Source organism: Ranitomeya imitator, chromosome 7 (assembly GCF_032444005.1).
Source record: "Ranitomeya imitator isolate aRanImi1 chromosome 7, aRanImi1.pri, whole genome shotgun sequence".
NCBI lineage: Eukaryota > Metazoa > Chordata > Amphibia > Anura > Dendrobatidae > Ranitomeya > Ranitomeya imitator.
This window is the reverse complement of record NC_091288.1, coordinates 29,265,768-29,281,047: the sequence shown is the minus strand read 5'-3', so window position 1 is coordinate 29,281,047 and position 15,280 is coordinate 29,265,768. Positions and strand designations below refer to the sequence as shown.

The following is a 15,280-nucleotide window of genomic DNA, read 5'->3' as shown; positions in this document are numbered from 1 at the left end:
TACGCCCAGTCAATGGGATTATATCAGGCCAGAAACCAGCCTCCGCAGCATAGAAAGTTAAACCGAGAATATGGATGTGTGGATTTGTGGATTGAGATAAAAGAGCAGCCAGAGGTTAAATTATATATTTAACCTTTGTCAGGCTGCATAATTTTACAACGTTAACAGGCTGCAGAGGTACAATTGTACCTTCATATGTATTTTATTGAAATTTGGCCAATATATTCTGGACCAAAACTGCAGAGATGTCACGAAATTTCAGCCCTCTACAGCGTTTCGAAAAAAAAAGTTATTGCAATTGTAAAACGGAATAGTTACAATTGTACCTACTCAGCCGGACGAAGGTTAATCACCTTATGGGCACACTAGACAATACACTATATAGACAACGGTTACACACATGCAATGGTTAGATATGAATATACAGACAGCGGTAAGACAAAAGATATAAGCAGATGGATAATGTCAATTACAGGGTTGACGTTCAACTATGTGTATGCTGGACTGCAGAGGGTATGGGCAGCCAGCTGGTTCCTAGGTCTTTTACAGCACGCTACTCGACATGATCTCCCTTTCAAAGTGGACTGCGTGCATAACAGAAAGGTTAGATGGATTCATTAGTGATGAGCGAGTATACTCATTGCTCGGGTGATCTCTGAGTATTTGTAACTGCTCGGTGATTTAGTTTTCGTTGTCTCAGCTGCATGATTTACAGCTGATAGACAGCTTGAATGCATGTGAGGATTCCCTAGCAACCAGGCTCAGCCTGGCTAGCAGCTGTAAATCATGCAGCTACGTCAACAAAAACGAAATCTCCGAGCAGTTACACATACTCGAAGACCACCAGTGCGTGCTCAGGAAAACCCGAGCAATGAGTACACTCGCTCATCACTAGACTGCATGCATAACATGGCCTTACACTAGCTTTTATCCCCCTTTGAGTCACTTGCCTTCTGCCCATGGGCTGAACCTAAATACCCTCCCCTTGCTCTCTAGCAGCTAAAAACTCCAAAACTTAAGATGGGTCATAACTCCTTAATGAACGGTCCTAGGGAGGGGTTTTTGGTGCCATAGGATCCGGCCAGGGCCCTGCTACACATTGAGACAAAACACATTTTTGCTATCTAGTCATCACTAGCCATTTTACATATCTCTCCTCTCTGGGGTGCTAGAACAAATCAAGACCCTAGAAGGCATTATTTATGTTTTGGAGATCTCAGAAATATACAGGAAGTATGTCTAGGACGTATAGTATCTCTATAACTCCTTATGGAATTATGTTTCTAGAATGTCCTTTGGCAGCTTCAGCATGAATTTATATTGCTAGCAAGCCTTTGTCCTGCTCTGAGATAGCTCAAGGTGTAAGATCTGTCACTCACAGCCTTTTGAGGCTTGATCACCTGCTGCACTAGGTGCCAGCTTTCATTTTGAGGCTTTTAGAATACTAGACTTTCAGCTGAGTCCCTTCTGTACAAAGGAATGGGGGTTTTAAAATCCCATGCCAAATAGGATTGAAATGATTGGAATTAAATTATGTCTCCAATATTCTTCACATTGAGTTTATTTTCATTTAGTGTATATGCAGCAATACCATTACTCCGGCTGTGGTGCATTATATTTATCAACATTACATATCATCTGCCAAGTTTTTGCCCATACAAACATCTTATCTCGAAAGTTGTGAAATATTATATGGTAAATTTGGAAAGTCAGAAGACTTATATATTTTATGGTGAATCTGGATAGTGAGAGGATGTCAATACTCACAATTTTTTGGCCCATGTTACTGTGAGTCCACTTCTGTCCACTCCATTTATAGTCTATCTATTTGAAGGCTACAAAGGTCTGAAAGACGCAGGTCTGACTGCCTAGGAGCTGCACCGATCTTATAAATGTTATGGCAAACTCCGTGTTCCCATTGTAAAAATAGAAATTTTTCTATTTCTCCAAATCACTATAACACTATAAAGTCTCGTGTATATTTGCACGTCTATGTCAAAATTTGTAAGCTAAAGCCAATAGTAACTCCAGAACACAGAAGAGGTTCGTAATGGACTGGATTCCAGTAGTCGGACGTCCATTAAAGACATTGAACAAAAGAAGACACTTTTTACAAAATCCAAAAGTATTTTATGAACGAACCTACAACATTGGTTCAATTCATGTAAATGAAAAATAGACATCGGTAAAAAAAAAAAATCTCTACTATGTTTATGATCACAAGTGAAGCAATATAAAACTTTCATTCAATGTAACATTGCATCTCTTGTGACCTTTTCTTTATGGATGTATTTGATTTTTTTAAATTTTTCTTTTACATGTGTTTTGAATAAGCTTTGTAGTTCAACAATGAATGTAAAGTAAAGAGATCAATGGATAAAGATCCTAGATAGATAGGTAGAGATAGTTGATAGGTAGATAGATAGATAATGTCAACGGATAAAGAAACAGAAAAAGGCACATTTTTTGAACTGAAACATTGCACATGGACAAATAGAAATCCCACATTTTTCATTACATATGGAGTTCTGCCTCTTTTTGGATTTATACTATAGACAGATATATAGATTGACAAATTGATATCATAGATGAAAGAAATGTTCTCCGAATTATATTTTGCCCCACATAGGAACCAAACCCTCTTACAGCTCGATACATTTAAAAACGAATCAGTTATTGATCTCTTATGATGAAACAATTTACATTTTTGTGAACATTTTTTATTTTTAAAAAACAGTAAAACAGAATAGAGCAAAACAGAAATTTGATTTTGCTGTAAACTCAGTGACCTGCAGAATAACGTTATCAGGTAATTTTTACTAAAAGGATCAATGCTGTAAAAATGAAATTAGAGCAAAGGTGGTGGATTTACATTGTTTTCTACATTCCACTCCACAAATTTTTTTCACTATTTTATAAGGTGAACTTAATGGTGGAACAGAAAACAAGACTTTTCACCCCCCAAAAAAATCAAGCCCCCCAAAAAAATGGAAAAAAAATCTATGGCTCTTTGATGATGGGGTGAGGTAAGAGAACAGCCTTTTTTAGAGGTAGAGCCACAGATTCCAGATTCAGTTACTATGCTGTGTTTTACCAGCAGGAGATTATCACTACAGGACTAGTTGTCTTGCGCCTTCTTGTCCAACCAACGCTCAACACTGATTGGCTGCTTTCTGTCAATATACAGTGTACACAGAAAGCAGCCAATCAGTAATGTGGGCGGAGTTACACACAGCTCAGCATTTGAGCTCTGCTAGATCTGCAGCAGAGAAAACTGTGATTCTATCACAACTGCTACACCCAGTAAACTAAATGATACATTGGTGGAATTCAGGGTCTTTGCCCCTGCATCAACCTGCTGTCAGATACCATAGCAAACACCTGCTGAGAAATTAAATGTTAGCGTATAACGGTAATATTTTTCAGGAATAAAGAAAAAAATTGAGAAAACTTGGTGCTCAGATATGTTATAGATGAAAATTTATTGGGTGCAAGCAATCCAAAATGTAGACGTTTCGGTCAATAAATGACCTTCAGCAAATGCTTGTGCTGAGAATGCTACCCACCGCTGCAGCACTCGCTGCTATCCTATAGCCTTTGTCTTCTCTGTTGCTCATCGATGCAATCCTCATTACTGATGAAGGTCATTTGTTGACCGAAACGTCTACATTTTGGATTGCTTGCTACATGCAAAAATACCTTGACCCTAGCACACAAATTTACTATAGCTTCTATGTAATATTAATTTGGCTAGCTTGTTTAAGGAATGACTAGATTATGCCTTTTTCTACAAATTATGAATCAAGGGTAATAGCATCATTCACTAGCCCTCCTTCACAGCGGCCCACCAGAGGATTCTCCTGCCTTCCTGTGGGCCAGTCCGAGATTATATCTGAGTGTCAAGTTTTCTCTACTTAATTCATGGGATAGGCTCCCACTTGGGCACCTACGACAGGAGTGCCATAATTGCATCCTTTAAAGAAAAACGTCAGTCTTAGATGTCTGATAACAGAGAATAAACAGATGCAAAATAGTAATAAACATAATTCTTCTCTTTTACATCAAAGGTGAATTCATACACTATCATTGATACCTTGTCCTTGTTGTAGCAGTTCTGCGTATGTAATGTAATAGACGTGGCAAAATACTTTGCTTCCATGAAAAACATTTCCTTTTTTGCATTTTTTTTACTATTTTTTTTTCTTTAGCCATGATGGCTTTAATTGCCTTCCTGTTTGAAAGACGGATAGTGCGGGAGGAATGGTGAGCGGATAATCCTATTGATTGTGACTGATAAATGACATCAACATCTCCTAGTGAAGAATCATGGTTTTGTTGCATGGGGGGAAATGAAATTGGGAGAATTTTTTTTTTTTGTCTTGCACGGTGATAGCGGCAGTTAGAATATTTCACCTGTAATGAGATGTGAGTGCTATGTGCTATAGTGAACCACTGCTGAGCCATTAAATATATGTAAATGAAGGGAAACACAAGAGAGCTTGGCATAATAACGTGCGGAACAGAGAAATGGATCCTGGAAAGTGATTAATTTATTTGATGATGCCTCAAGTGAGGAATTTTAGGTCACAAATGAAGTGACAGAATGACAAATTACCATTTTAAGGAATTTACTGGGCATCATTACTGAACAATTGTCAGGTAGTTTATGGAGGCTGAGAAGATGGTATAAATATAGATCTTTTTTTTTCTTCTTCCTTTTTTGCTATGATGAATTATTAATCCCCTTTTTACAAAATTTTGGAGAATGATGGTCACTAGAAATGATGTGTTCTACAATGGAAGCTAAATTCTAATTTGATCTAGTACGACGATCTTTACAATTAAAGTCTCAGTGGTGCGCGGTCAGAGGTGGACAGTCAATTGCGGGTTGTAATGTGATGGAATAGGATGGCTTTTTCTTTTCAGTACATTTTGCAAGATTTTCCTAGGCTTAGTTTTCCTGCTGTGAAATGGCTTACATGTTTATGGTTTATTGCGCACAGTGAGGTGGCGTTTATACACATGCAATACATTATCTATGACATACAGGGTTGTATGCATTGTAAAATTCTTGCTCGTTAGAGGGAACAACGTGCCTTCTTGTTATCTTTCAAATCTGGTAGATTTTGCTGCAGTGCCTCTGCAGGTCAAATTAGGAATTACACAGTACCCGTGTAAGGCTCGGTGTGTCCATTACGGTGTCTGTGTAATTCAAGAGAGGGCAGATCCTCCAGACACTGAGGTCTTCTATGCAACATCTCTTCATTGTGACTAATAGATGAAGAACCTGTGGACTCTAATCTACATCATGTTCCAAATTATTATGCAAATGATATTTTTCTCGAATTTTCCTAAATGGTCGGTGCAAATGACAGTCAGTCTAATAAAAGTCATCACCCGTTAGATTATACATCGAATTTTATTGAAGAAACCTCCCAATGATAACAGTATAATCTCCAAAATGAATAAAAACTCAAAATGCGCTGTTCCAAATTATTAGGCACAGTAGAATTTCTAAACATTTGATATGTTCTAAAGAACTGAAAATGCTCATTTGTGGAGTTTGCAGCATTAGGAGGTCACATTCACCGAACAAAAAAGCTATTTAACTCCAAAACCTTCTAACAGGCCAAGTTACATGTTAACATACAACCCCTTCTTTGATATCACCTTCACAATTCTTGCATCTATTGAACTTGTGAGTTTTTGGAGAGTTTCTGCTTGTATTTCTTCTCTTCCCAGAGCTGCTGTTTTGATGTGAATGGCCTCCCACCCTCATAGATCTTTTGCTTGATGATACTCCAAAGGTTCTCTATAGGGTTGAAGTCAGGGGAAGATGGTGGCCACACCATGAGTTTATTTCCTTTTATGCCCATAGCAGCCAATGACTCAGAGGGATTCTTTGCAGCATGAGATGGGGCATTGTCAGCATGAATATGATTTTGCTCCTGAAGGCACGTTTCTGCTTTTTATTCCATGGAAGAAAGTTGTCAGTCAGAAACTCTATATACTTTGTAGAGGTCATTTTCACACCTTCAGGAACCTTACAGGGCCCTACCAGCTGTTTCCCCATGATTCCAGATCAAAACATGACTCCTCCATCTCCTTGCTGAAGTTGCAGCCTTGTTGGGACATGGTGGCCTCCACCAACCATTCACTACTCCATCAATCTGAACCATCCACGGTTGCTCGACACTCATCAGTAAATAAGACTGTTTGAAAATTAGTCTTCATGTATGTCTGGACCCACTGCAAACATTTCTGCTTGTCAGCACTGTTTAGGGGTGGCCGAATACTAGGTTTATGCACCACAGCAAGCCTTTGAAGCATTCTATACCTTGAGGTTTGAGGGACTCCAGAGGCACCAGCAGCTTCAAATAACTGTTTGCTGCTTTGTAATGATATTTTGGCAGCTGCTCTCCTAATCCAATGAATTTGTCTGGCAGAAACCTTCCTCATTATGCCTTTATCTGCATGAACTCTGTGCTCTGTTTCAGTCACAAATCTCTTAACAGTACGATGATCACGCTTAAGTTTTCGTGAAATATCTAATGTTTTCATACCTTGTCCAAGGCATTACACTATTTAACGCTTTTCAGCCGCAGAGAGATCCTTTTTATTTCCCATATTGCTTGAAACCTGTGGCCTGCTTAATAATGTGGAACATCATTTTTAAGTAGTTTTCCTTTAATTAGAATCACCTGGAAAACTAATTATCACATGTTTTAAGATAGATTTCAGTGATCCATTGAGCCCTGAGACACAATACCATCCACAAGTTTATTTGAAAAACAAAACAATTATATCTTTATGACACTTAAATCCAATTTGCATAATAATTTGGAACATGGTGTATGGGTTTTAAAAATGGGGGGAGGGTATCTAAAACAGTAGAAATATCTCCACTTCAAGGTCACTCAAATTACCTAAGTTGTTCTAGATTTTCATGCATCGTATCATATAAAGTTTAAAAAATAAAAGTTTGTCTGTCCTGTCTTGTCTACCATTGGAGATTAGACATGATGATCTTTATTCCCTTTGAGGTTAGCGTACAATTATCAGACCTCTGCTTTGCTTCCCTCACTCTAGTCCAATGTTATGCTCCTCATCAGGCTTTGCATATGGCTCAGCATGATCCCATGAGAGCACCCGCCTGGGCCTCTGTAAGACTCACAACGTCACACACCTGTGTATTGGCATTAAGATTTTAGTGCTAAGACTCTGAGTTTCTTTGCTAGTTGCCTGTCTGTGGTCTCCTGGACATCTTCTGCCTGCCTGCAGTTTCCAGCATCCCAGCTACCTGTCTGTGGTCTCCTGGATGTCTCTCACCTGCCTGCAGTATCCAGCATCCCAGCTGCCTGTCCGCAGTCTCCTAGACATCTCCCACCTGCCTGTGGTTTCCAGCAACCTAGCTGCCTGTCTGCTTTCTTCTTGATGTCTTCTGTCTCACTGCCATCTCCATTTCCTCAGCTGTGTCCCGTGTGCTTCACCCGTTGGCTGTACTGATGCCCGCTTGCCCACCCAGACCTTGGACTTGAAGGATACAATTCATATGATGAGTCTAAAATTAGCTGAGCTGGAAGTTCCTGTCTACATGGGACGATATGGTGCCGATAATGACCATTTTAACGCATTCATAATATTCCATTACCTGACAAACAATAATTTCGCTTGTTCATCGGATGGTTGATGGCTTGTGTACAACAGCTGATAGCCGGGAATGAACATTCCTAAGAAAACTCGTTCACCAATCATTGACTCATGTAAAAGGGACTCAAGCCACAGAATGATTGCCTAAATGGGATCTGAATTCTATGTCTTGTTGGGATTGATTGAAAAGAGCATGTGGGTACTAGGAGACGGGGTCTCATTTTCCCCACCTATAACCTGACACTCACAAGCATAAACGAGCAGGGCAGGATCAGGATAGTGAATTTCCTGCAGTTGCTCTCCAACACTATCAGGATTTATGCTCACTTTAAAGGAGAAGAACGATCAGATGCTCTGGACACTCCATCCAGAAATCTGCCATTAACAAAGCCTGTATTCTGCCGAATGTACTCCGAAGCGTACTAGAAGATGGAATATTGTTAGGATATGCCTCACTTTATGATCATTGGTGGTCTGACCTTTGAGACTCCCACAGCAGATTTAATGCTATGACCCCTCCAATGCTTTTTCCTGCATGGTAGCACTCAGGCCGCCTGTTGTGCGGGGGAACCGCAGTGCACCCGATTCAGCAAACTGCAGTTCTCTCTATGGTTTCTAAAGTTCTAAATGGGGTGTAGCACTAACTCAGCAGTGCAACTCCTCATGCTAAGGATCTGAGGGTGTCCTGGAGATTAGACCCCCTCCATTGATCACAAAATGATAGCTCACACTTACTCTTACTCCTTTCAGGGTAAGTGTTCTATATAAAAACTTTAAGGGGAACCTGTTATGTGGAAAATGGTATCCGATCTGTCGGCAGGATGTTAGAGGAGGAAAATTTTTTGTTGGAAAAGTTTCAATAAACTTTGCATCTTATTTGTTGAAATCCTTAGCGTTTGTACACATATTAGTCTGGTGGGCGGTCATCTTCAGTAATGACAGTCTTCTCTGCATGCCTGTGCATGCAGAAATAGCTGTCAATTACTAGTAGGACCACCCACTGGGGTCCTGGGTTCAAATCCCACCGAGGACAAGATCTGCAAGAAGTTTGTATGTTCTCCCCGTGTTTGCGTGGATTTCCCCCCCCAGGTTTTCTTCACCACTCCAAACACATACTGTCAGGGATTTTAGACTGTGAGCCCCAATGGGGACAGTGATGATGTCTGTGCAGCCTTGTGGAATTAATGGCGCTAGATATCCTTACAGGGATAAGCTAAACCCTTTGAAACTGCCTTTTTCAAATATTATTATACTTTGTGCATTTGCCAGTGAAAAAAATCATTTGGAAAACAAAAAGCGTTTAAGCCTTTCTTGTAAGCAATATTATTCATTTTTAATATAAAATTTACAGCGCAAGGCAAGAGCAAGTTGATAGAGTTTGATACATACCCCTCAGGGAAATGTTTTACTGCAGTCCATCAATCCACAATATTTTATCTACACTCTCATTTTAAAAAATTCATGGTACGTAGCTTATAACATACTGTAGTTTTTGAGGGTCTTAATTTCAGTAATTTAAACATTTATTAATTTCATGGCTGGATTGTTCTGATTGCCTGCTCTTAATCTCGGCTTCAGGAAAGGTTCACTTCTCTCTTGGAGGACACTGTCACTAAGAATGACTGAGTTACTTAAGTTAAATTTCCACAATACGTATTTGCTTCTTGACAGAGAAGAATTGTGAACGGTTCCATTAATTTTTATATGTTTAGAAATAAAGACTTTGGGAATCTAGAGATGAAGTAGAACGGAATTTGTCAGTTATTTACTGGACAATCCGGAAAGGTAACCGAAGTGACCAATTTTATGCCATGGTGCAATCGATACTATGCTCCCTCCTCTGGGACTACCCCTTCCTTAAATTTTTCAGATGCTCTTGCAGTCCCAATTAATTAATTGAATGCTGTATGATGCTTTTTTTTTTTGCAACTGGAACATGAAAGTTTTTCTGAGAAGCTCTGAAAGGGACAAAAGCGCTCACAAAACAGGGCAATACCGTCTGGTGAAGGATAAGTATTGGTAGCGCTCACCTGAAGGCGTTGGGTGCAGGCACAACACATATAAAAGCGTGGAAAGCCACCAGTGTTGCCGTGTTGCTGGAGAAATGGTTCTTCCAGATATATGATACTGACAAAGCATTTATGGATTTAATTAAATTGGTGGAAGCTGGAGAGCAAAGGTCCCCAACTCATAGAGTCCTAGAATGTTAGAGTTTGCAGGGATCTCCAGGGTCATCTTTTCCAAACCCCTGCTCAATGCAGGATTCATTGAACCATCTCAGACAGATGTCTGACCAGCCTCTGTTTGAAGACTTCCATTGAAGGAGAACTCACCACCTCTCGTGGCAGCCTGTTCCATGACTCACGAGCCACATGTGGCTTTCAGGACCTTGCGGTTTGGCTCACACTTATCTACTAGCTCAGTGCATCAGTACCTGGTATAGCAGATAGCATGTACAAGAGAAAGTGGAAGGGGAGCCAGGAGAAGGGTGTAGCCTAGTGGTACAGTATCTGCCTCCTCCTTGCAAAAAACATCATCCCTTTCAGTGTGCAGCTGCATCTCCTTCCTCCTAGCTTGTCGTCTTCCACAGCACGGAGATGCGATTCTCAGCTACTGCTTGGTATGAATATGCATAATGCACACACATGGCTCAAAAAAACCAAAAGAAAATTCAGGCCTAAAAAATAACTTTTATTGATTACTATTAAAAATTTCCAAAAAGTATCAATGGATTAATACCAAAGTGGTGAGATAATCAGACAGAAAAAAAATGTTATGCCAGGTCCAAAAATGTCTCAATTACAAAGGGATATAACCTAGGAAAATAGAGATGATACTGCCTATTTTCCCTACCTGGCAGTGGAGGTTGGCACCCTAGGGGGAGACAAAATGGCACCCCCGCTCCACGTCGACTAACCTATCTGAGCCTTAAGGGAATCCCTCACCAAGCCAACACCCACAACATATACATAAACATGGCTCCCAATTGTTGCCCCAAGTCTACCCTTCTTCTCCCGATTGTGTCTTTCAGGCTAAAAAAAGTTGTGGATCATTGGTATAGAGCAGGGGTCCCCAACCTGTAGCTCGGGAGCCACATGTGGCTTGTAGTCCCATGAATTGTGGCTCGCGGCTGTCTGCCAACTTGGTGCATTAGCTACAGATTTAGTAAACTGGTATAAAGAGCACATCTCAAAATGGTGAACTTTGTGAGTAGTCCTACAGGGAAGAGCAGACCTGGGTACACATCTACTGGTCTTGGGGGTTTAGAGATAATTTAAGTATGGTGTGCTGGAGACAGAATGATACTACCAGTCAGAGGAGGTGCTTGAAGATGGATGTGACTTTGTTGGGAGTGCGTGATGGGAGAATGCTGAATGTGGTGGGGTGTGGTGGGAACCCCTGGATCTTGGTATACTGCTTCGGGGTGATTTGTGTGGAAAAGCTATGCTTATCATTATACCCTTAGGCCAGCTTCCCATTGCGTTAATGCAGTCCGTTCAATGCATAGCGTTGATGGGCTGCGTTAACGCTATAGCATACACGCCATCGCGTTATGCTATACCGCTAGCGCAGATGATTCATCTGCGCTAGCGGTGACAGACTCGGAAATGCTGCATGCAGCGTCCGAGGGTCTGTCACAGAATGACGGCACATCGCTAGCGCACGCCAAGTATGGCCTGCGTTGGCGATGCGCCCGACAATAGGGGTTAATGGCAGCGTTAACGGACTGCGTTACACAGCATTATGCCATGGTGTAACGCAGTCCATCTAACGGACTGCATTAACGCAATAGGAACGAGGCCTTAATGTGGGCTTTGGTTGCCACTACTGTGAGGGGGGCAGTAGCTGGATGTGACTCACTACCCTCTTGCAAAGCAGAATGTGGCTCTCAAGGTCAGAAAGGTTGGGGACCACTGGTATAGAGGATTAGATACCCAACAATGATGACCTTACCAGCTCTGATCAAACGCAAGTCAACATTATTGTCAAGAAATTGAAAAGAGTTTAAGGAGTTTGGCCAATATGAGTAAACGGCATAAAATAATAAAATATATCTCCTGCCATTCCAACACCACTAGTCCAGTACTCCTTGCCACTGTCAGTTTACTTCGCATAAGCTGTTACATGCCATCCTACCATGTGACCATTCTATCCAATCACTTGTCTCGGTCTTGTGCCATCCACTGCTGAAGTCAATGATTGTCTGCAGAGGTCATACAGGGCAGAAAGCTTCCCAAAAGTAAAGAGAGACTGTTATTCTTATAAAGCTGGTTGTATAACACCTGTACATTGTGTGGATCTGCGGTTCCCATAATTTCCTATGGACCTTTGCTGTTAAAAATGATGATTACAAAAGTTATAGTCATTTGAAATCATTGCTTTTTTTTTTGGGGGGGGGGGGTATTCAATATTATTTAAGAGTCATATCTCCTCATGAACCTGAAACTTTAGCGCTTTGATGGAATTGATAAAGTAGAGGTACACACTCATGTCTGAAGAGGCCATTCCGCACCTTATGAAGGCATCATCTGGTGGCACATTGGGCATCTAGAACTATAAGACACAACTTTGCTTTTTTCATAGGACTCTTACACCAATGGAAACTATGAACAAGTTATGCTGGATGAATTTATCATAGAGTTTGAATTATTGAATGTAAGTTCTTACTCTAGATACTACTTGTATGAAATCACTAAACCATTTCCTCTAATTATAGCATAGGATGCACATTATCTAAATACAGATTAACAATTTGTTGACTAGGACAATAGTATGACATTAATTGGCTTTTTTTTTACGCATACTGTATGTTCAAAAAGCCATATGCGCTGTTATTTGGTCACAAATTGTAAAATGCTGCGACAGCAATTTCAAGTATAAATATCAAATTTAATAGGCATGGTATATATCTGTAATGTGGGGGTTGGGAGAGGCGGGGGGTGCAAAGGATTTAACTATTTATGTCCTAATATATCTAAAATCCCGGCATAGAGTTTTACACAGAGATGTTTGTGTACAGGATTGGGACATCAGCAAATTTATCGACAAAGAGATCAAGATCAGTTCATATCGCTTTACTGAAATAGGTCATCATCACCATCAGCATTGTCAGTGTCTTCATCATCATCAAATGTTCAGGTAATTTTTGGATTCCATATTTATGGTCAACTAATAAACTAAGATTATGTCTCTGTATGCATATCCACAAAATATACATGAAGTAAGTATTGGACATATCACAAATTTTCTATGTAAATCTATTTCATAAGGTGCTATATACATAAAATTCTCACCAGATGCCAGTAGCAACCCATCCAATCCACACGAGCAAAGAAATCAAACCATAGATGTCCATAAATTCAGTTATGTGCAATAATGAGAAATGACACAGGGAAAAAGTATTGAACACATGAAGAAAGAGAGGTGTAAAAAGTTACAGAAAGTCATGACACCAGCTGAAATCTATCAGTAATTGGAAAGCAATTCTGTCACATAGTAAAAAATAATATCAACTGGTTCAACTTTACCAAGGTGCCACAAAGGAAACATCTCATGATGGACAAAACCAGTGAACTGTCTCAAGTCCTTCGTAACATTATTGTTGCAAAACATACTGATGGCATAAGTTGCAGAATAATTTCCATACTACTGAAGGTTTCAGTGACTACTGTTGGGACCATAATCTGGAAGTGGAAAGAACATAATTTCACCATACACCAGCCACCACCAGGTGCTCCCCACAAGATTCCAGACAGGGAGTGAAAAGAGTTATCAGAAGAGTTGTCCAACAGTCAAGTACCATATGTGGAGAGCTAGAGAGAAACTGGAATAAGCAGGTACAATTGTTTCAAAGAAAACTATAAGTAATGCACTCAAAAAAGCATGATCAAGCATGTTTAAAGTTTGCTCAACAACATTTAGACAAGCTTGTGAAAAAAGGGGGTAGAATATATTCTGGTTAGATGAGGCCAAAACTAAACTTTTTAAATGCCATAATTCACACCATGTTTGGAGGCCAAAAGTATATTGCTCTAAAAACTCCATACGTACAGTGAAGTTTGGAGGTACGAACATCATGGTGTGGGGCTGTTTTTCAACATGTAGCACTGGCAAACTTCATTTAAATGAAGGAAGGATGAATGTACAAATGTACCGAGACATTATTGATAAAAGTCAGCTGCCATCTTCCAGGATGATGAAGATAAAACGAGGGTGGAGATGGTCCTAATGTGTGCCTAGTATTAAATCCTTTCCATGTGTCAAGCAACGTCAGTGTGAATAAGAGTGGAGCAGGACAGGGCCCGATTGAATCATCCATCTACGTGAAGATATATAGATGAAATAATTTGCTTAGAAAGGGGTACCATGCCCCCTAATTGTACATAGTACAAGAGACAGGTTAGTATCATCCCAATGGGTTCACCTTGTCGTGATGATCAAAATAGCATTAACTAAGTTACCCTTTGTTATTTACATGTACTACTACTATACCTATTTACTTACTGTAGGGTATATGCTCATTTTGTTTTTTTGTTTGCTTTTCTTTAGGGTTGAGCGACCTTTACTTTTATAGGATCGGGTCGGGTTTCACGAAACCTGACTTTCTCAAAAGTCGGGTCGAGTGAATTCGGCCGATCCTATAGAAAAAGTTGGGGTCGGGGTCGGCCGAAACCCGAAACCCAATGCATTGCAATCGGTTACTATGATTCCCAGGGTCTGAAGGAGAGGAAACTCTCCTTCAGGCCCTGTGATCCATATTTAAGTGTAAAAGAAAGAATTAAAATAAAAATTATTGCTATACTTACCCTCTGACGCGCCCTGGTACTAACCGGCAGTCTTCCTTCCTTAGAATCAGCGCTTGAAAGATCTTCGGTGATGTCGCGGCTTGTGATTGGTCGCTCGACGGCCCATGTGACCGCTCACACGACCAATCACAAGCCGCGACGTCACCGAAGGTCCTTCAAGCGCTGATTCTTAGGAAGGAAGGCTGCCGGAAAGAAACAGGGCGCGTCCGAGGGTGAGTATATACCTAATAAGAATATATTCACCCTCGGACGCGCCCTGCTTCTTTCCGGCAGCCTTCCATCCTAAGAATCAGCGCTTGAAGGACCTTCGGTGACGTCGCGGCTTGTGATTGGTCGCGTGAGCGGTCACATGGGCCGTCGCGCGACCAATCACAAGCCGCGACGTCACCGAAGGTTTTTCAAGCGCTGATTCTAAGGAAGGAAGACTGCCGGTTAGTACCAGGGCGTGTCAGAAGGTGAGTATAGCAATATTTTTTATTTTAATTCTTTCTTTTACACTTAAATATGGATTCCGATACCGATTTCCGATATTGCAAACATATCGGGAATCGGTATCGGAATTCCGATACCAGATTCAGAAAATCGCCGACCTCATGGCCGACCCCACACAGGGGTCGGGTCGGGTTTCATGAAACCCGACCTTGCCAAAAGCCGGCGACTTCTGAAAATGGCCAACCTGTTTCGCTCAACCCTACTTTTCATGGGTTTTGCCAGAGAGGAGGGGGATGCAGCTTCAGTTTTTCTTTCTCTCTGTGAGACCATATGCTGAGATAGAGGGGTAGCCGACAAAGAGAGACATTGCATTGGTCATCACTAGAGATGAC

General features: G+C 40.8%; 1 protein-coding gene across 1 annotated transcript in view; it reads left to right on the top strand.

Moving 5' to 3' along the window:
• LOC138646076 (uncharacterized) overlaps positions 1-15,280 on the top strand; it is a 113,315-nt gene that overhangs the window by 47,470 nt on the left and 50,565 nt on the right. The window contains exon 2 of the mRNA XM_069735545.1: positions 12,235-12,306. Within this exon, the coding sequence (XP_069591646.1) occupies positions 12,235-12,306 (72 nt within the window). The remainder of the gene's footprint in view (positions 1-12,234; positions 12,307-15,280) is intronic.